Source organism: Diceros bicornis, chromosome 36, assembly GCF_020826845.1.
Source record: "Diceros bicornis minor isolate mBicDic1 chromosome 36, mDicBic1.mat.cur, whole genome shotgun sequence".
Lineage (NCBI taxonomy): Eukaryota > Metazoa > Chordata > Mammalia > Perissodactyla > Rhinocerotidae > Diceros > Diceros bicornis.
This window is the reverse complement of record NC_080775.1, coordinates 19260994-19283138: the sequence shown is the minus strand read 5'-3', so window position 1 is coordinate 19283138 and position 22145 is coordinate 19260994. Positions and strand designations below refer to the sequence as shown.

The following is a 22145-nucleotide window of genomic DNA, read 5'->3' as shown; positions in this document are numbered from 1 at the left end:
GTGCGCGAAAAGATAATAGTTATTCTGTGTTCTTTATTATGTGAAACACTGAAGGCAAGCTTCCATCCTTTGGTTATTGGGCCTTTAAAACAGCACAAAAATATAAACAAACCTTTTTTTTAAATAAACTATTTTTAGTCTGATCTGGCCTCCTTGATAAATAAGGCGAAACTACTTTTCTTGGATAAGGTCGTGAGGAACTTGAAGAACGTGATTTCTAGATAGCAACCTTACTGAAACAAACCCATGAGATCAAGGAACTATATTTTGAATTTCATTATGACTGCAGCTCTAAAAGATAGACTTTGTAAGATCAATGTAAATAGTACTTGGGAGAAAAAGTCTGTGCCAGATAGGATGACTAAATGAAAACTACCTTTACTCTCAGTTTATGGTTTAATTTGAGTATCATATAAACATTCAGGAATAATTTATGTTCTTAATGTCAGAGATATTTGGAGGCTGCATTAAAGTCATATCATTCTGCAAATAAATATCATTTTAATATGTTAAACACAGGCATCAGATTTAAGCAAAAGCCTTCACACCATACAAAAAATGCACTAGCCTCCATTACTCGTATTTCCATGCCTACTGAATGAATACAATGTAGGAGAAAATGTGAGAGATAATAGAGCCTTCTTTTGTACTCTACTAAAGCTCACTGTATATTTTTTATACAGAGCCTTGTGTAGACTTTGTTAACTTTTTTCAATTTAGTACCTCAAAATCCACAGAAAAGTTTAAGTTCAATTTAGTGAATTTCTTTTAAATGGACACAAGTTTAAAAACCCACTTTTATGGTAATCCCTGGCGACTGAAAATATTAAAATAAATTAATAACGTTTATAATGAAGGTTAAAATGTCAAATTGAAAGTAGAACTAAATCAAGAGGTGTGGCTAAAGAAATGTTTCCATTAGAATAAAATTACCTAAGAAGTTTGAATGCAGATTACGGTAAAAGATGCATTTAGCTAACTAGGAAGACATTTTATAAATTAAACTCAAAAGAAGCATTTTCAAAGCACTTTTCTTAAGTGCTGAGATCTAGTAAAGACATGAAAGGAAAAATATTAAGTTCAGAGGATTCTGAGACTTAAAACCTAGTAGGAGAAATAAAATAAACCCAGATGGATATAAGCAGAAAACGCCATTGACAGAATTAACGCTAAATATCTGGGCAGTGAGCCATAAAGTATATTAGTGAAAGAAATTATAACTCTAAAGTCAGAAAAAGAGTTCTCTCTTTCCATCTCAACCACCCTTTCTCTCCACTTGCAGATATAGCTTACTTGACAAACATTCTAAAACTTAAATGACACCATTTCCTTTCTGACATCTTGATCACAGCAAAATATGACCTCCAACATCCCCAGCGACTTCTAGTTAAGGTTCTCATCCGACTTAATTCTGATATAAACACTTAGCAGTCTTAAACCTTAATATAATGACATTGCTTTGGGAGATCTATAGAGTTATTTTCTAGACATATTCTGCCCATAATATTTTTTTCACGCTATCTCCCACTGCCATCAAAGATATGATGCCAACCTCAGAAACAAAGTTACTTTTACTTTCCCTAGAGTGATAACTTGTCTTCATCTTTTCTCAGCAGAACGCTTTATTTTTGTGAATTTCCTCTATTCCCTTTTAGAGACCCATGCTCTTCTTATTATGCTTGATAGTAATTCATAGTGTATTGGGGGTGGAATATATGTTACAAACAAAGCATAAAATTCTTCTCTAATACCCTAAAAGAGGCAATCATTCATCATCAATGGTAAACAAAATGGCATTGCCTCTGCCCTCCCAAGCCTGTGGTCCAGGGAAGACACACGTGGTCTTTACTTTCCAGAGATACTGTTTCTCTATAGTTCATGTCAATAAAACCCCTTCAATAATTTCAACTAATTTTCTTACTTGCAGCTTTCTTTCTTTCTCAATCCTGTCTACACATGGATACTAGAATTAATTTTTAATGCATTTCTATTATCTTCTGACTCATTTGCAGAAAGAACGTGAAATGGTTCCTGTATGCCCCACTCCCTCCAAAGCCCAGCCAATATTAAACTCCTTAACATAGTATTTCAGGTTCTCTACAATTTGATCCACTATATCCTTCCAATTTTATATCATAACACAAGAACTAACATTTAATGTTGCTTTATGAGACATGTACTTTGATCATTGTTTTGCATACATTTTCTTACTTGTGGCTGACAATAACCAGATGACATGTGTACTCTTACGGCATTTTTTTCAGACGAAGAAACAAATGCAGAGAGTTTACACCATCACCTAAATCCACATACCTAGTGAATGCTGGATCTGAGGCTAAACCTAGTGTTATTTGATTTCAGAACTTGGGCACTGTAAGCTAAATAATGGCCCCCAAAGATATCAGGTCCTAATCCCTGGAACCTGTAAAACTTGTTACCTTATATGGCATAGCCTATGCAGATGTGATTAAATTGACAATCTTAAAATGGAATGATTATCCTAGATTATCTGGATAGACCTTAAATGCAGTCACAAGTCTCACACGAGTGAGGCAGAGGGATATTTGACACAGACAGGAGAGGAAGAGGCAATGTGACCATAGAGGCAGAGAGTGCAGTGACGTGGCCACCAACGAAGGAATGGCAGCAACCACCAGGAACTGGAAGAGGCAAAGAACAGATTCTCCCTTAGAGCCTTTGGAGGGGGAGAAGCCCTGCCAATACCTTGATTGGCCCAGTAATACTGATTTCAGAATTTTGGTCTGCGGAACTGAGGGAAAATTAATTTCTATTGTTTAAAGCCATCAAATTTGTGATAATTTGTTACAGTAGCTATAGGAAGCTAGTACAGGCACTGGAACCCTACTCTACTCCGCTGCGCATAGGCAAATCCCCTGGTTCCCAAATCAAAATCGATTTGATGGGGCCGGCCCAGTGGCGCAGAGGTTAAGTGCGCACACTCCACTGCGGAGGCCCGGGGTTCGTAGGTTCGGATCCCGGGCGGACACGACGCACCGCTTGTTAAGCCATGCTGTGGCGGCGTCCCATATAAAGTGGAGGAAGATGGGCACAGATTTTAGCCCAGGGCCAATCTCCCTCAGCAAAAAGAGGAGGATTGGCAATGGATGTTAGCTCAGGGCTGGTTTTCCTCACAAAAACAAACAAACAAAAAATCAATTTGAGTAGGAATTAGAGAGTGATGGCCACAGGACCGGGTTCAAGGGCATTACTTCCAAGTCTGTAGCAGCCTGGATAGAGAAATCAAACAATCCAATCCTGAAGGAAATGGGTGCCCAAAGGCTGGAAATACTCTTCAAAAGCAAGGCACCAAGTTAGAGTCAAAGAAGCGTCAAAGAACACTTAGGCTGAGGATAACTCTAAAAACCTACGTAGGCTTCATTTTCACATACTGAAAGAAAAGTTGGTTCTTGAACTTTGCAGGGCTAATCCTGCAAGATGGAGATAACTGGTTGTGGCTGAAGGGAGAGATACCGTGTAAAGCAGACTAGTAAGACAGGTTGGATGAATATAGTCACATGGATTCACTGCTGCGTGAGCAACCACAAGCAGGAGCATGGTTTAATGAAATAGCAACATAAAAGCAGATCCCTAGCTACACATGACAGTGACAGAGCTTTGTCTTTGACTGATTCTACTCAAAACAGTTATCAATAAGTGTTAGAAACAGAAAAACACCAGGATCAGGATGGAGATTTTGTCACCTAGGGCTATACATCTTTCAGCGACAAAAGATAGTTAATTAAGCCAGATCGAATCTATTAAAAAGTGTTAAATAAATGATTCATTATTAAGGAAAAAGAATTTTTTTCTCATAACGTTCACCAAAGTAAATTGTCAGGTGAATTTAAGACATAATTGCAAAACACTGAAACTGTGAATTTTATAAAAATTTGGTATAGAGAAGGCCTTTCTAAGAACTACAAAAAGGTAGTGACATCAGCAAGATGGTGGGATAAATCATTCTTGTCCTGCTCAGAGAAAGACCAACTAGCAACTATGCATAGACAAGATTCCTATGTGAGAATCCCAGAACCAGGGGTGACGCTAAAACACCCCACTGAACCACAAAAACCAACGAAAAATGCATTTGAAGGGCAAGAGGAGTGGTTTCACTTTGACCCAAGCACCTCTCTCCAAGGCTGGCACAGCACGGCACTGAGACGGTCCCCCTGGGCCTATGGTTTCCCCACTGGGAAAAAAGATCCCAAGATGAGCATACAGCATCCCTGGTGTTATGGGCACTTCCCAGGATGCCCACTTAGGTTTTGCCTCATGGGGATCACTGGGGGAGTAAGAGGGGCTAGACTGCCAGGGATCAGTTAGAGATGGAGAAGGGAAGAGGAGCTGACAGCAACTAATGCAGAGATCACTGTGAACCACGTTCCTGCTGGCAGCAAGGCCTGAGCAGAGATCCCAGCCAGTGGCTCCTCCCATTTGCAGAGCCAAGATGATGACCCCATCTGACCAGAAAGCTCAATTAGCCAGGTTTGGCTCTGGGTCCCCAGCCAAAGGGCCTTACCAGTGATAGAGCCCATTTAATGGCTCACCCAGACAAGGATGCAAGTTAGCATCCCTGCCCAAATGTAGAGCATAGCCTCTGGCCCCACTTGACCAAGGAGACCTATCAGTGTACCCTGGGCAGTCCCATAGCCCAGGCTATGACCCCACCTGGGCAGGAAGCCAAGCCAGTTGCTCTGTCCAACTGTTTAGCATAGCCTCCAGCCCTGCCTGACCAGGGAGCCTGAACAGTAACCATGAGCAGCCTCAGAACCCAGCACACGTCTGGACACAGAGCACAACCTATGGCCCTGCTCAGCAGTGGAGACCAGTCATGGCCCTGCCCATTGCTGAGCACAGCCTGAGGTCCCATCCAATCCCGGGTCCTTGATGGTGGCCTAAGCTAAATGCTGAGTCAAGCCAGTGGCACCATCTAGATGGGGAGCACAACCTGGGGCCTCACCCAACCAGGGCCAACTTCAGAACCCAGCCTGCAGCCCTGCCCAACAGCAGAGTTCAACCAGCAGCACTAATGTGCCAAGGAATGTAGCCTGTGACCCTGGCCAACCAGAGGGGATTGCCGAGCCCAGCTAGTGGTCCCACCTGACTATGGAGCCAAACCAGCAGCCCCACCTGATGAGAGAGCCCAACCAGCAGCCCACTTGAACAGCAAGAGCCAAGCCAGCAGGCTCAGCCAACCACACAGCTCATCCAGCAGCACCCCCACCTCAGAGAATAGGTAGCAGCCTCACCCAACTAGAGGTGATGACAGCAAGCCCTTCCTGCCTGTGGTCACTACCATCTAACCCATCCAGAGCCCCAAACTGAGCTGAGTATTATCAGTTTAAAATAGGATATTATAACTATAAGACAGTTTATGTAAGCTTCATGGTAACAACAGAGGAAAAATCTGTAGTAGATAAACAATACATAGACATATAGGAATCAAAGCACACCACCACAATAAGTCATCAAATCACAAAAGAAGACAGCAAGAGGAAGATAACAGAATAAAGGATCTATAAAACAGTCAGAAAACAATTAACCAAAATGGCAACAGTAAGTCCATATCTATGAATAATTACTTTAAACATAAATGGATTAAATTCTCCAATCAAAAGACATAGAATGGCTGAATGGTTAAAAGACAAGAAACAAGATCCAATGATATTCTGCCTACAAGAGACTCACTATAGTTTTAAAGACACACGTAGCCTGGAAGTGAAGAGGTGGAAGAGATATACCACACAAATGGTAACCAAAAGAGAGCAGGGGTAGCTATACTTATATCAGAAAAAATAGATTTTAAGTTAAAAATAGTCACAAGAAACAAAGAAGGTCACTGTATAATGATAAAGGGATCAATTCATAAGGAAGATTTAGCAATTGTAAATATTTATGCACCCAACATCAGAGCACCTACATATATAAAGCAAATAATAACAGAACTATAAGAAGAAATAAACAGCAATATAACAATAGTGAGGACTTTAATACCCCACTCTCAACAATGGATAGATCACCTAGAGAGAAAATCAATAATTAAACAGTAGATTTGAACAACAATATAGAGCAAATGGACATAGCAGACATATACAGAACATTCCATCCAACAACAGCAGAACACACATTCTTTTCAAGTGCACATGGAACATTCTCCAGAATAGATCATATGTTAGGCTTCAAAACAGTCTTAACAAATTAAAGAAGACTGAAATTATATCATGTATCTTTTCTGACCACAGTGGTATGAAACTAGATATCAATAATAAGAGGAAAGTTGGGAAATTCACATATATGTGGAAATTAAACACATACACCTGAACAAACAATGGATCAAAGAAGAAATCAAATGGGAAATCAAAAAATATCTTGAGACAAATGACAATGGAAATACAACACACCAAAATTTATGGGAAGCATTAAAAGCAATTTTAAGAGGAAAGTTTATAGCCATAAACATCTACCTTTAAAAAAAGAGAAAGATCTTAACCCACCTTTATACCTCAAGGAATAGGGAAAAAAAGAACAAACTAAGCTCAAAGTTAGCAGAAGGAAGGAAATAATAAAGATTAGAGCAGAAATAAATGAAATATAGAATAGAAAAATAATAGAAGAAATAAATGAAATACAGAATAGAAAACCAATACAAAAGACCAACAACACTAAGAGTTGGTTTTTTGAAAAGATAAACAAAATTGACAAACCTTTCACTAAACTAACCAAGAAAAATAAGAGAGAGGACTCAAATGAATAAAATCATCAATGAAAGAGAAGACATTACAAGTGATACCACAAGATTCCTAAGGATCAGAAGAGACTGCTATGAACAATTATATTCCAACAAATTGAATAACCTAGAAAAAGTGGATAAATATCTAGAACCATACAACCATAAAAAATCTGAACAGACCAATAATGAGTAAGAGATTGAAACAGTAATCAAAAGCCTCCCAACACAGAAACGTCCAGGACCAGATAGTTTCACTGGTGAATTCTATCAAATGAATTTAAAAAAGAATTAACACCAATCCTTCTGAAACTCCCCCAAAAAACTAAAGAGGAAGGAATATTCCCAAATGCCTCATTTTATGAGGCTAGCATTACCCTGACACCAAAGCCAGATGAGGACACAAAAGACAAGAAAACTACAGGTCAGTATCCCTGACGAATATAAATTGAAAAATTCTCAACAAAATATTAACAAATCAAATTAACAGCACATTTATAGGATCATACACCATAATTAAGTGGGATTTACCCCTGGGATGCAAGGATGGTTCAACATATGCAAGTCAATAAATGTGATACATGCATCAATATAATGAAGGATAAAAATCATATGGTCCTCGTAATAGATGCAGAAAAGCAGTTGACAAAATTCAATATCCTTTCATGATAAAAACTCTCAATATACTGGGTACAAGAGGAATATAACTCCACATAATAAAGCCCATATATAATAATACTACAGTCAACATAATATCCCATGCTTATGGGATTGGAATAATTAATATTGTTAAAATGTCCATACTACCCAAAGCAATCTACAGATTCAATGAAATTCCTATCAAAATTCCAATGGCATTTTTCACAGAAATAGAAAACACAATACTAAAATTCTATAGAGATATAAAAGACTCCGAATAGTCAAAGCAATATTGAGAAAGAAGAACAAAGCTAAAGGCATCATACTTCCTGATTTCAAACCATATTACAAAGCTATAGTAATCAAAACAGTATGGAACTTGCATGAAAACAGATGCATAAATCAATGAAACAGAATCGAGAGCCCAGAAATAAACCCACGCATATATAGATAAAGGAGCCAAGTTTACTCAATGGAGAAACAATAGTCTCTTCAATAAATGGTGTTGGGAAAATTGGATATTCACATGAGAAAGAATGAAGCGGATCCCTATTTTTCACCACTCACAAAAATTAACTCAAAATGGATTAGATTTGAACATAACAACTGATTCTATAAAATTACTAAAAGAAAACATAGGGGAAAAGCTCCTTGATACTGGTCTTGGTAATGATTTTTTGGATATGAGACCAAAAGCACAAGAAATAAAAGTAAAAATAAACAAGTGGGACTACATCAAACTAAAAATCTTCTTCAAAGCAAAAGAAACTGTCAACAAAATGAAAAGGCAACCTACAGAACGTGAGAAAATGTTTGCAGACCGTATATCTGATAAGGTGTTAATTTCCAAAATACATGAGGAAATTCTACAACTCAATAACAAAACAACAAATAATCCAATTAAAAAACAGGCAAAGGACCTGAATCGACATTTTTCCAAAGAAGACATTCAAAAGGCCAACAGATACATAAAATTGTGCTCAATATCACTAACCCTCAGGGAAATGCAAATCAAAACCACAGTGAGATGTCAGCACACATCTGTCAGAATGGCTATCATCAAGAAGAGAAGAGATGATAAGTGCTGGCGAGGATGTGGAGAAAAGGAAACCCTTGTGCACTGTTGGTGGGAATGTATTTTGGTATAATCATTATGAAAACAGTGTGAAGGCCCCTCAAAAAATTAAAAATAGAACTATCAAATGATCCAGCAATCTCACTTCTGGGTATATATCCAAAAGAAATGAAATCAGGATCTCAAAGAGATATCTGCACCCTCATGTTCATCGTAGCATTATTCACAATAGCCAAGACATGTAAAGAACCTAAGTGTCCACCAACAGATGAATGGATAAAGAAAACATGACATGTATATATATATATATATAATAGAATATTATTCAGTCATAGAAACAGGAAGCCCTGCCATTTGTAACAATAGGGATGAATCTTGAAGGCATTATGCTAAGTGAAATAAGTCAGACAGAGAAAGACAAATACTGTATGATGTTACTTATATGTGGAATCTACAAAAGCCAAACTCATAGAAACGGATAGCAGAATGGTGGTTGCCAGGGGCAGGGGGTAGGGGAATGGAGGAAATGGTTATAAGATGAATAGGTTCTCAGGATATAATATATAGTATGGTGACTATAGTTAATAATAATGTGTTGTATACTTGAAAGTTGCTGAGAGTAAATCTTAAATGTTCTCACCACACATACACAAAAAAGGTAACTATGTGAGGTGATGGATGTGTTAACTAACCTCATTGTAGTAATCATTTCACAGTATATACATATAACAAATCATCACATTGTACCTTAAACTTACACGATGTTATATGTCATATATATCTCAGTAAACCTGTGGAAAAAATATCATTGGGGGAAAAAAAAGAATAATAAAAAGATGAACTATAAAGGATACAGTTGGTAGACATTACTACGTACAACCAAAGAATTTTGAGACGTGAAAATATGATAAATGGTAACAAAAGGTCAATAAAAATTTGGAAAAAATCTTTGCATCATTCATAACAGATAAGAAAATTAACTCAACGTTTTAAAAGATCTTATAAATCAATAAGAAAAAAAAAACCAAGCACTACAAATTGAAAACCGAAGAGCACAAACAGGAAACACACACACACAGACACACACACACACAGAAATACACCTGGACAAGGCACAAAGAAAAAAACAGATTACCTTCCTCAGCATTAAAGAAATGAAAAAATACACAATTAGCTGCTACTTTAACCTATCACATTTGAAAATATGAAAAAATAATTAAATACTCAGTGTTTGGCAAACATACAGAAAAATAGACACCCTCATGTACTGCTTGCAAAAATGATACATTTTGGAGAGTGATTTCAAATTATAAGTCAAATGTTTTAAAATATAAATAATAATTAATATAAAAATTCTACTTCGCAATTTTTTTACTCTCAGGACAGAATCTGCAATGTGTGCAAAGCTGTATACTATTCAGTGAAGACCGATTAAATTTGTGTATAATCAAAAGCAACCCATAAATCAAATAGTGAGGAACTGAATTGGTGAATTATGGTGCATCCATTTAATGCAAGACTACTGGCCCATTAAAAAATATTGATAAATATGTACAGTGCTTGTATCACGGTGGTAGAATTATGGTTGATGTTATCGTTTATCTTTCTTATCTATATTTAAACATTTTCCTACAATAAAAATGAATTTCTTCTTTTGTGGTAAGAGAAAAGGATTTTTGTAGCAATAAGAAAGTGAAAAAGTTCTTAAAGGAATCGGTATATGGTCTTTGCCCAAAGTATTATTTTAGTTCATTTGTATTATCCAATAAAATCCAAAGTCAGAGAATCCCTTCAGGTATTATTAAAAATAGATACAGAACCAAGATAGACCTGCAGACCTGAATAGCTTGTTATCTGAGCCTGCACAGCGGACTTCTCTTTCAGCAGGTAACCTTTCTACTGGGCGTTACACATCTCCTCAGGCGTCTGCTGGTTCTGTGTCTGAATAAGCTTTCTGTTCTCACAGAGTAGGTGCTCAGGAACTACATGCCTAACATAAGAATGTATTCTATGCCTAGTCACGGCTACCTCTGACTTTCCAGGCCGTAAAGATCTTTGATTTGAGTAATTGGTGTATCTGCAAAATCACTACGTCAGAAGATCATACTGATGTAAAAATGAGGCATATGTGACATTGTATGTTCATATGTTCAAGTCCTTGTCTTAACACAGAAGCTAAATCTAATTTATTTTTACTTAGTTGAATTTACTTATATTTTTTTCCTCTAGATTTTGTTTAACTGTAACAATTCTGTGCAGGAGTTGGAATACAAATATATTTACTTCATTTTAATATGCTTAAGGGGAAGGCATATTTAAAAAAGCTATAATAAAAATGAGCTTTTAATTTTTGAATGCAGTTGTAAACATGATATAAAAGTTATTATTTTATTACTAAACAGTGGTCTTTGGTAACATAACGTAAAATCATATACTATACTATGAATATATTCTTAAAATTTTACCTTGCATAACAAATGTACTACCTAACCACTGCATATAAATTATTTTAGGTAAGTTTTGCAAGCGTTATTTTCACCACAGATTTCTCTTAAATTCTATGTTTTCAAGCCACTGTAATTAATTTTTTAAATTGCTTATCAAGCTAAAATATACTGGAATAAAATGAAAATTAAGGTGATTTAATTCACTTAAAATAATTTATTGATATGTATGCAAATACAAAGAATAGATGCTTAACTCAAGGACAGTCTAAAATAAAGCAAATTTTCTTATGTTTTAGAGGTACAATTATAGCTCATATTCAGTTCTGTAGCAACACTGCCAGAAATGCTGCTTCTCACAAGTATTAAAAGAGTTAAGAGAAAATTACTACAGTTAATTTAGATTTTGACTGTTTGCACTCCTACTTTAATTTCAGCAAAACTGTTTCTAAAGCCTCATGTTTAACCATTATTCTAGATTTATAAAACTAGATCTTTTAGAAATTATATTGAGAGAGTGTTAAGACATCTAAATTGGCCCATAAAATATTGGCTTATTTTCTTACCAGGGAAGGCTCTGAGAAAGCAATAATTCTGGTATTTAATGTCTAAGAGACTAAAGCTTTGAAAATTGTTATTGTTGCAAAGCAGAAAACATTAAAATATTTTCAGTTTTCCTGAAGCTTTTATCCACCTTTATACTCAGCACTTAGATACATTACGATATGCACACTTATGTCACAGAGACAGTTTGCATTATTTATGTGGCTTTTAGTTGATAATAATGTCAAGCCTGTACAAATGCATAATACAGAGAGGAATGCAGGTGCATTTGCCACAGCGGGGGCTGTAACTCATTTCCACCTGAAAGAAAATGATCAGTATTATGAAATAAAAAGAAAAATCTAAGAAAAAGTACCTCTACTTTACAATAAGCAACACACTTAAGAAATTTTGTTCTACCTAATCAGCATTTTGAATGAGATGGCTCACATTCAACTAGTTTCTCAATAATCAGTAAGCAAATCCTAACATCCAAAATATTTTAAAATATCTATCTTTTCCAGATGATCATGTGATTGGTACATCTGGTTTCGATCCGACAGAAAGACTGGGGTCATTTTGATTCGAGTTAAGAGAAGAGAACATGTAGGCACAAAGGTTTGAGAAAAAAATGTTGGATATTATACCATGAATGAGGCAATGTAGAGGGTGTCTTGAAACTACATATCTTTTAGATTAATTCAGGGTAACGAGTGTTCTCCCAGACTATTTCTTAACTATAACAGTGACTTTACAACACACAAATTTTATTTTATTTTTAAGTGCAACTACCTTAGAACAATTTTGTTTGTCTGTTTCTTGGTTTGTCCTGAAACATTTTGTACCAATTTTTTTTTCATTAGTCACTAGATTTAGAAAAAACCGAATCTACTCTGATCAAAATTGGAATTAGGGGGTGAGAAAGCCACCCTCTGTCTTTCAGCAACACCTTCCCCACTTCTACTGTGGAGGCATCTAAAGGTGAGGTTCTAGAACTATCTAGGAATTATACTAAAAATATAGATTCCCAGCTCTTTTCCCTGAGATTTTGATCCACATGTTTCAGAATCTGCATTTAAATATATTGCATATACATAAATTTTCAGTGGCCTTTGATCCACATTTTGAGAAACTTCCCTAAGGCTTCTATGAGCACAGTTAGAAACCATTAACCTAGGATATGCATGTGTATTCCACTAGACAACATCTTATATGAAGAATGAAGTGTATAGGACTTAATTTTGCCTGAGGGGATGACTTCATCCTCCTAAGAAATCTTAATATTAAACCTTATTTAACCAGTAGATAAACATTTGGTCAAATAAAATGAATTTGAGGGCCAAGGACTCAAAACTTTGTTCTCTTTGGCTTCCAGTAGTAAAAATGAATAAATTGGGTCAAACAAAGGCTTTTCCTATGAGATAAAAATAATCATAAAATGTATGGTGCTTAGCTGGCAACCAATTTACATACTATAGTATAATTGCCTGGGCTAAGAGACTTGGCCAATTAAACTGATTGTGGAGGTCAGAGTACAGGATTCTGAGAGGTTATAAAATTACAAACTAGAAGGAATCATTACACAACACTTGCAAACCTACAATATTCTAAACATATTTAAATTTAAATTAGCTGCAAAGCTCAGATGTTAGGTGATCCAAATATCTTGACTTGATAAGCAAATAACAATTTTTTTAAAAAAATTCTCAGCTGAGTAGGCTTAATGTTTTGGCAAATTCCCTAGTAGGTCCTGGAGTATGAATGGGTATACACTCATTTTTCTCCTATTATTTTTCCAGATTATGTTTCTTTTTCCAAAATACTAAGAAAATAACTTGTCTACTAAATGTTCTCTCTTACTGCATAAGTTAAAGGAAATGGAAATTTCATCCAAACTCAATCTCAAAAGAACATGCTAATTGCAACTGATGATATTTATATTGAATGGATTTTATTTTTCACTGGACTGTAGTTGAGAACAATATTTATTTCTATATGTCTTGATTTCAATCCCAGGAAAAAAAAAACATGCCAGGTGCCCTTAGCTGGGCCCTGCTGAGCAGGATGAAGGGAAAATCCACTCACCAAGCCCCATGCTAAGGCCATGGCTGCATAGAAAAAGCCCTAGAAGAAGAGATCACTTTTTCTAATTCATATAAAAATATTGAATGAACTAGCTGTAAGAAGTGTTGTTACCCTCCCACAAACAAACAAGTAAAAAATGAAGATGTAACCCTTATTTTAGACCACAGTCCTTCAGATGCAAGGACTAGTCCATTAAAGTGTGAACACAAAAGGAGAGACTGTCACTTGGAATACCTCTTTATTTAGCTTTTACCATTTCACTTTCATGATGAAAAACACATGTTATGACCTTATCTAAGACTCAACTATACAATGAAAACTTCCCTACATATTCTAACACCACCATGACTTTTCTAGACTTTTTATTGCTTCGTTAAGTGTATGAAGTAAGAGAATATTTTGAAATACATTAATGTGCTTTTTTTCTTTTACACTTGCTTATGAATAATCTTTACCAACCTGAGCCAGAAGAAATCTTTGCCTTAGGGAGAAGTGGGATCATGTAATGTGAAGAGAAAGAAAGAATTGGCGTAGAACTTTTTGATTTTCAAAATTGGTCTTGAAAACTATTTCAGACACAGTGGTCTTAAAAACCTGGCTTTAAATTTCTGTAGCCAGACATCTGAGGGTGAAAAGCATTTTCTAAATTGGAAAAGCTTCCCTTTAAATATAAAAAACAAAATCTGGAAAACTGAACTTGGAATTTTACTATAAGCCATAGAGTAGGATATATGATGCGTAAGAACTATTTCTTACCACAAAGTAAAAAATGTCAAATGTTCCTTGGCTGAGGAAGGAGCCTAGAGAGAAGGGAAGAGGAAGGCTAGAGGAGATGTAAGCTCAGGGATGGCTCTCTTCTCCACAATCCATTGTCATGTAGAGCACATCTATTAAACATTATCTGAATATTAAGTATTCTTATCTAAAATATATTTAATTTTTTGCCTTGTAGCATATAATTATAAAGCATAAATATATTGATCCTAATCATCAACAAATAATTATTGAGACCTCTTATAGACCAGTCACTAAGAAATGATGCAGTAAGTTGGGAAATCACAGACTCTGCAATTTGTCAGGGAATTTGCAGTCTGTTGGAGCAGTGGGAGTAGGAGGAGAGACAAACAAGTTAAAAGCCAATTATATTACTGGGCTTATAATGCGTTGTCATATTTCTCTTTACACCTTTGCTATTTAGAAGTGAGATTCTAGTCTGCCTTTTTCTTTACGGAAATATAGATTATTAATGAGGTGTAGTCTATTTGCATGAGCCACAGAAGCTTTCTGAAATTACCCTTTGCTTTTTTTAGGAGTCAGAAGGAGCCCAGGGAAAATTTGTATACTGAAATTTCAAAAATTACTTGCCAACTCTCAAATGTGATCCAAACAGAGCAGTACTAATATCTGGTACCCTATATACTTTGGGCAACTTGGTGGCTAATGTTTAAATCAAATGATGGTAAAACTGGAACCATTTAAATAGAACAAAAACAACAACAAAAGAGAGTTCAGAAAAATGGGGTGAAAAAGTCATCCCAGGAAAGGAAAATCATTGTACGCTAAAGATACTGTGACTCTCTTTCAGTACAAGGTCATGTCGGTCAAGGCAATGACGGACTGGACAGTGGATACACTGTTAGTTTTCTTTGCAGCAGCAGCCATAGAAGCTGGGAGTCATGAAGTTCTAACTGTGGAGAGGTGTGAGGGCATAAAGGTTTTGAAAAGATTTCCTGTAATATAAATGGGGATTCCTTTGTTGTCTTCAGTAACATTTCCTTGAAATAATTAAAAGGAAGGATAGGATCTTATAGGACAGTGAGTACTCAATATATTTGTGGACTACAAAACAGGGAAAAGGTATGAGTTATTGAACTTTGAAGGAAGAGAAAAGACCAAAATAAATGATGATAAAGAGCAAATATTGGAAGAAGCAAGGAGCTGGAAAAGGAGGAAAAGGAGAAAAGGGATTTGGTGGAGGGAAGAGTAAATAGATAATTTTAAAATAACATATTAACAGTGCTTTCCAATGAGTGTCGAAATTACAAAACACTTTACTTACTTATGCTATTCTCTAGTTTCTGTGACTTTCACAAGAGCATTCACTCCTTTTTAATTAATTTATTTTATTATTATTATTTATTTTTGCTAGGAAAGAGTTGCCCTAAGCTAACATCTGTTGCCAATCTTCCTCTTCTTTTTTTTGCTCCCCAAAGCCCCAGCACATAGTTGTATACTCTAGTTGCAGGTCCTTCTAGTTCTTGTATGTGAGCCGCTGCCACAGCATGGCTACTGACAGATGAGTGGGGTGGTTCCACGCCTGGGAACTGGACCAGGGCTGCCGAAGCAGAGCGCGCCAAACTTTAACCACTAGGCCATCAGGGCTGGATCTCACTCTTTTTTTTTTTTTTTAACTTTTTTTTTGTGTGTGAGGAAGATCAGCCCTGAGCTAACATCTGTGCTAATCCTCCTCTTTTTGCTGAGGAAGACTGGCTCTGAGCTAACATCTATTGCCAATCCCCCCCCCTTTTTTTTCCCCAAAGCCCCAGTAGATAGTTGTATGTCATAGTTGCACATCCTTCTAGTTGCTGTATGTGGGACGCAGCCTCAGCATGGCCAGAGAAGCGGTGCATCGGTGCGTGCCTGGGATCCGAACCCGGGCCGCCAGTAGCGGAGTGCGCGCACTTAACCGCTAAGCCACGGGGCCGGCCCTCACTCCTTTTTTAATTGAATATTTTTTTTAATTTTATATGAAAGAATACACTTAGCCCTCTTATTCTGTAACTTAAACATTCATCTTTACAACAGCACTGGCCTGGGGTAAGGGTAGTGGGGCAGGAATTTGGGAATTGCTTAAGAAACAGTTCCTAAGAGATATATTCAAAATACGTGGTCACTTACTTTGTATGATCCACCAATGGCCTGTGGTTCTCTTCCCCATGATGAATACTGGATCCATTACCGAGTTCCCACCTGAATGTGTTTGAATCTTGAATTAAATTTTCTGGAATTGGCTGATACCATCTACACAGGCTTCCTGTTTCAAAGCTGCAAACTTCCATAGCTTGAATAGGATGGAACAAAGACAAGATAAGTTAATCACGATAAATGTATCAATAAATGGCAATTTCTATCTACAGCAGCACTTTCTTACTCTTGTTTTTTTTTTTTTTTTAGTTATAATCTAACTTTTCAGCATAATTAAAATAATTAGGCAAACGGTTTGTATAATCACTAAAAGAGTTTTAAAGAAATCTGGGTGTATTATATTCAAACATTTATAGTAACTGAAATATTGGAATAAATGTATAGACTAAAAAATCTGCTTTTATAAGGAAGTGGGATTTTAATTAGCTCCTAAAGCAGCAATTTAAGCATCGCCAGTCTCTTCTGACATAACACTTACACTGCTTGCATGATCTCCAAGTTTAAATAAGTCTGTCCTTTTTCCACAATAATATTACAAAGCTAAACTTTAGCTCAGCTCTGATGGTTTTATTCCAAATTCCTTAATTTCAAAGCAACAAGATTTACAATAATTTTTATATTGGACCTCTTTCCTTGAAAGTTTCCAATATTCTTGTAATGATTGCATTCTAATATCACACAAAATTATAAGTCCAGTAATTTTTCAAATACATAGATTGTGTGTGAAAATGCTCTCTCTCACATACACTCTCTCTCTCTCTGAATGTGTTCATGTGTCTGTCTGTCTGTCTTAAATCCTCCATGGATTGAAGGAAAGATTCAATTCAATGAGTTCTTGTGTATACTACAAAAATCCTGGTGTGCACTCTAGCTTTTAAATGGCATAAACAGTGATAGCATACCACTACCACCATTTAGAAACTTGTGTTCATGATTTAATGTAAAATTTGAGATGGAAACACTCTATCAAAAAAAACTTACTTTAATCATGACTTTCAGGTGTGTTATTTAATCTCTGATATTAATATTGATCATATAATTATATGTATCTTATAAAGGATTTAGGATTCAATAGAATCCTATTCTTTATTGTTAAAAAAAATAAGAATTGTAAACTTAAAAAAAAACAACTGGAGGGTATAAAGTTTCAGCCAAGCAAGATGAATAAACTCTAGAGATCTGCTGTACAACATTATACTTATAGTCAACAATAAGGTATTGTACACTTAAAAACTTGTTAAGAGGGTAGGTATCACGTTGTATTATCACCACAATAAAAAAATTAGAAACTTATATTGTAAGACCGAAGATGACAGGCAGATTTATCATATTTATCTTACAATGAAATAGCAGAGGCAAGATCACACAATTTGCTCAAATAAAATGGTGATAATTTAACTTACATTTATTAAAAGATAAATATCTTTGTGATTTAAAAATAATAATTTAATAGTAGACATGCATTCAGGACATTTAAAAAACTTATCACAACTTCCCATCCAATCATAAATGACATCACTAAAATTGCAAAGTTGAACTAAAAAGAAAGTCAGTATTCACTAAAGTGTAATTCAATAATTACACTCATTAGGTGTAATTAACTAGACTGTGTGTAAACTTTTACAAACACTCAGCTTACATATGATCACAAGAGAGGATCTTAGTCTCTTCCCATGAGAAAGACTGATATATCCCTGGCCAACTTGAGTTAATTACTGTCCCATCTCATTCACAGAGTGAGTCAGCTTTGATTTTATGAGTTTTTTGGTCTACATTAGTTAGTTAATTTATTTTATATTTGTATATTAAGATGCATTTTTTCTGGGTTAAAATAATAAATATTAACTTTGATTTTTTTAAGTTCTAGAATTTCTTGACAAGGCTGACAAGGTAACACAAATTAGTGTCACTACACTCTGTATTATCTGTATGTTCTGAACCCTTAATATCATCAAGATATTTGAGAAATATATAGTACAGTAAATTCACATATAGCTCAATAAAGAGCAGAGAAGAGAAAACATCACAAAGTGTTCACTCCTATTTGTCCTGTGCTTTGCCCATTCAGACACAGATTAATTTTTCTCGTCTCAGACTGTATCTTTGGTTGAGAAGTTCACTTTTAAATTAAATAATTTGCCTTTGATCCATTCTGGAAAAGCCATGGACTGGCAGATGCCAATAAATGAAAACTATCTTTAACAGGACACAGATGTTGACGGGCCTGTGTGCATTAGAATTGATTTGCTTATGAACTCTGAATATCCGACATAGCATTCATTTTACACCTGCATTTTGGCAATGGCAAAATTTGAACGAATTCATCTAATTTGAGGGTATTATAATGCTTCTTCCCTAAATATTCCTAGTTCATGAGTGTGAGGAGTAGAACAGAGACAAACAGGGGGATGATAGAAGAGCTAGTAAATCATAGTCCTGGCGCCAAGTCAGGTCCAAGAAAACAAGTGTTTTGAATCCAAAACATTAATTTAAAGACACATACCTCATGTTGGGCATGACAGAAGAATGCATGCTGACACTTCTACTATAATTTTCTGTACAAATATCTTTTTATATTAAGAAATTGCTCTAAGCCAAGTTGAAAATTTCTAACTAGGACACCAGGCTTGCTACTTAGAGATTATGCTAGTATTTTCTTATCTTTTTTATGCCTATATTTAATACAAAACTTAGGAATTCACCTACCGCAGGATGATTCATCTGATTTGTCAGGGCAGTCATATCTAAAATCACATTTCTGCATTTTCTCAACACAGTGACCACCAGACCTGCAAACAAATTCATTGTCTGTACAGTTGTGTGGAGGTAATGTTACTGTAACTGAAGTTTCCGGTGGAGTTGGGAGGTCCACTGGCAAATTACCTTAACAAGAAAAAAAATACAGGTATCATTTACCAGATTTTCCATTTTTTAAAGATTTTACATAAAAAACTCTTCTATGAATGATTCACATTCAATATTATAAAGAATACTTGATAGTATTTGCTAATCTGCTGAACTTCTTTATGTAAGCAGGTAAGTTGGGGTTCTTGCTCTTAGCAATGGCAAATAGTTCTGGATATCTTTGATTATAAAAATAAGTGAAGGTACAGAGGGAAATTGTTGAAAAATTATTCACAGCTCACTGAATAAAAGGAAGGCTCAAAGGACTTGGAAGATCAGCAGGAGCCAAGGGAGTTCCAGATCCTGGCATCAGGAACCAGAGTCAAGAGCTAGTTAGGGGCCGGCCCCGTGGCTTAGCGGTTAAGTGCGTGCACTCTGCTACTGGCGGCCCGGGTTCAGATCCTGGGCGTGCGCGACACACTGCTTGTCTGGCCATGCTGAGGCAGTGTCCCATATACAGCAACTAGAAGGATGTGCAACTATGACATACAACTATCTACTGGGGCTTTGGGGAGAAAAAGGGAAAAAAAGGAGGAGGATTGGCAATAGATGTTAGCTCAGGGCCAGTCTTTCTCAGCAAAAAGAGAAGGATTGGCATGGATGTTAGCTCAGGGCTGATCTTCCTCACACACACACAAAAAAAAGAAAGAATCACTGCTAAAAAAAAAAAAAAAAGATCTGGTTAAACCTTCTAGTCCACTAGATAAATAAACATTGTTCTTTCACTGCTACAATGAATCGGACATCTCCTCATCTGTGTGCCACATATCCTCATATATTCAAAATTCAAGGTTTCAAGAGAGACCCAAGCCAGAAATATTCATATAGAAGTATTTAAATAATTAAGATAATCATTTCTGAAATTACAGAGTTTAGAAGAAATTCATAAAAGTTAATTTATACAGTAAGTTATTCAATATACATTTATTAACAACATCCCTGTGTCATGTACATGGTAGGTGAAATGTATTTAAAGCCAAATATGCCATCACCGCCACAAAATAGTTTACAGACTAGTCGATAAGGCAGTTAAGTAAATCTTTCATTACAGTTTTGTGGGATAAGTTTATAATAGAGATTATAACTCCATAGAAGAAGGACACCTATCCTTTTACTCTTGGATTCATAGCACAATTCACAGATCATGGTGGGTACACTATCATTGTGAAATGAGTGAATACATACACAGATGGATGGAAAGATAGATGGATAGGTGGATGGATGGATAACAGAGTAAATGAATGAATATATGGAAAAGTGGAAGATTGTACAGAGTATTAAGAGAACACAGGAAAAGCAATATCAGATGAGAGATGGGGAAGACTGCCTGCCAGGGTGATGTTTAAACTAAGTTTTTAGTTTCAAAGGATGACGGGTTGCTGGCTAGATGAAGAAGAGTACAAGGTCTTTTTAGGCAATGAGAAAATACTTGTGTGAAGGGAGGGAAATATATTGGTCCATTGTTTTTTGTTATACTGTAAGAGTCTGGCATGGAGAATATCTTGTGATATAGTATGAATGCGTGTGATGGAGTCACTAGATATGGGACTAGAGAGTAGACAGTTACCAGATCATAAAGAGCTAAAGTGGGACCAACTTAGGAGTTTGAAATAAATACAAAAAGCTGTGGAGAAATGCCAAGATATAAAATTTCCACTTCAAGAAATACTTTTCTGGCATTAGTGTGGGGAATGATTTGCAGGTGGCTCAGACATGGAGCAGAGCAAACACTTAAGCTTTTACTTTAATTCCAGGCAGCTAATAAACCAAAGCAAAGATGGTTTGTAGGGTGGAAAGCAAAGACCTGAGCAATGTTAAACATCCAGTATCTAGAGGACTAGGGATTTGGGTGTTGTTGAGAATTTGAGGAAAGTCCAATAAATAGTACGTGATTTCTTAGCTCAAGTTTTGAAGCAATTAAGAACTAAGAGTGAAGTGTATGGCAGATAGTAGATCAAAATATCAACTTTTTATGATGAAGTTGATACTGAAGAAAATGATCTATATCTGTAGACAAGTGGTCTTTTAAAGCATGAAACTCAGAAACAAACAGACTCTCTAAGTCACAACCTGTGCTGGAAGCTTTCAACCCTCCTTGTATGGAAGCCTACCATTGGAAACTCCAGCAAGGAGGTGTTGAGTAGATCTCATGCGTCCTTCAGCATACGAGCTCCAAAAAGAAAAGACGATACTAAGGGAACAGTATGCACACTCAGGCATGCTCTTGCTGCAAACTCAATAATCCATTGTTGTTTTTCCATAATTTACATTAGGGTTCACTCTTGGTGTTTTACTTTCTATGGATTTTAACAAACGTATACTGATATGTTTCCACCGTTATAGATCATACAGAATAATTTCACTGCACTAAAAATCCTCTGTGCTCTGTCTATCCATTCCTCCCTCCCCCAAGTCCCTGGCAAACATTGATCCTTTTATGTCTCCTCAGTGTTTCCTTTTCCAGAATGCCATATTATAGTTGGAATCATACAGTATGTGGCCTTCTCAGATTGGCTTCTTCCACTTAGTAATATGCACTTTAGTTTATTCCACATCTTTTCAGCTTCTTTTCAACACTACATAATATTCATTGTCTGGATATACCACTGTTTATTTATCCACTTTCATACTGAAGGGCATCTTGGTTGATTGGGCATCTTTTCATATGCTTATTGCCATCTGTATATCTACTTTGATGAGATGTCTTCAGATTTTTTGCCCGTTTTTTAATCTGGCTGTTGATTTTCTTACTGTTGAGCTTAAAGAGTTCTTTGCATATGTT

General features: G+C 36.0%; 1 protein-coding gene across 8 annotated transcripts in view; it reads right to left on the bottom strand.

Annotated features, from left to right (window-relative positions):
- Nucleotides 1–22145, bottom strand: part of MALRD1 (MAM and LDL receptor class A domain containing 1) — an 847485-nt gene that overhangs the window by 453975 nt on the left and 371365 nt on the right. For all 8 annotated transcript variants that reach the window (XM_058532519.1, XM_058532517.1, XM_058532520.1 and 5 more), the window contains 2 exons: nucleotides 19166–19342; nucleotides 16433–16595 (listed from right to left, as the gene is read on the bottom strand). In XM_058532519.1, the coding sequence (XP_058388502.1) occupies nucleotides 16433–16595; nucleotides 19166–19342 (340 nt within the window). The remainder of the gene's footprint in view (nucleotides 1–16432; nucleotides 16596–19165; nucleotides 19343–22145) is intronic.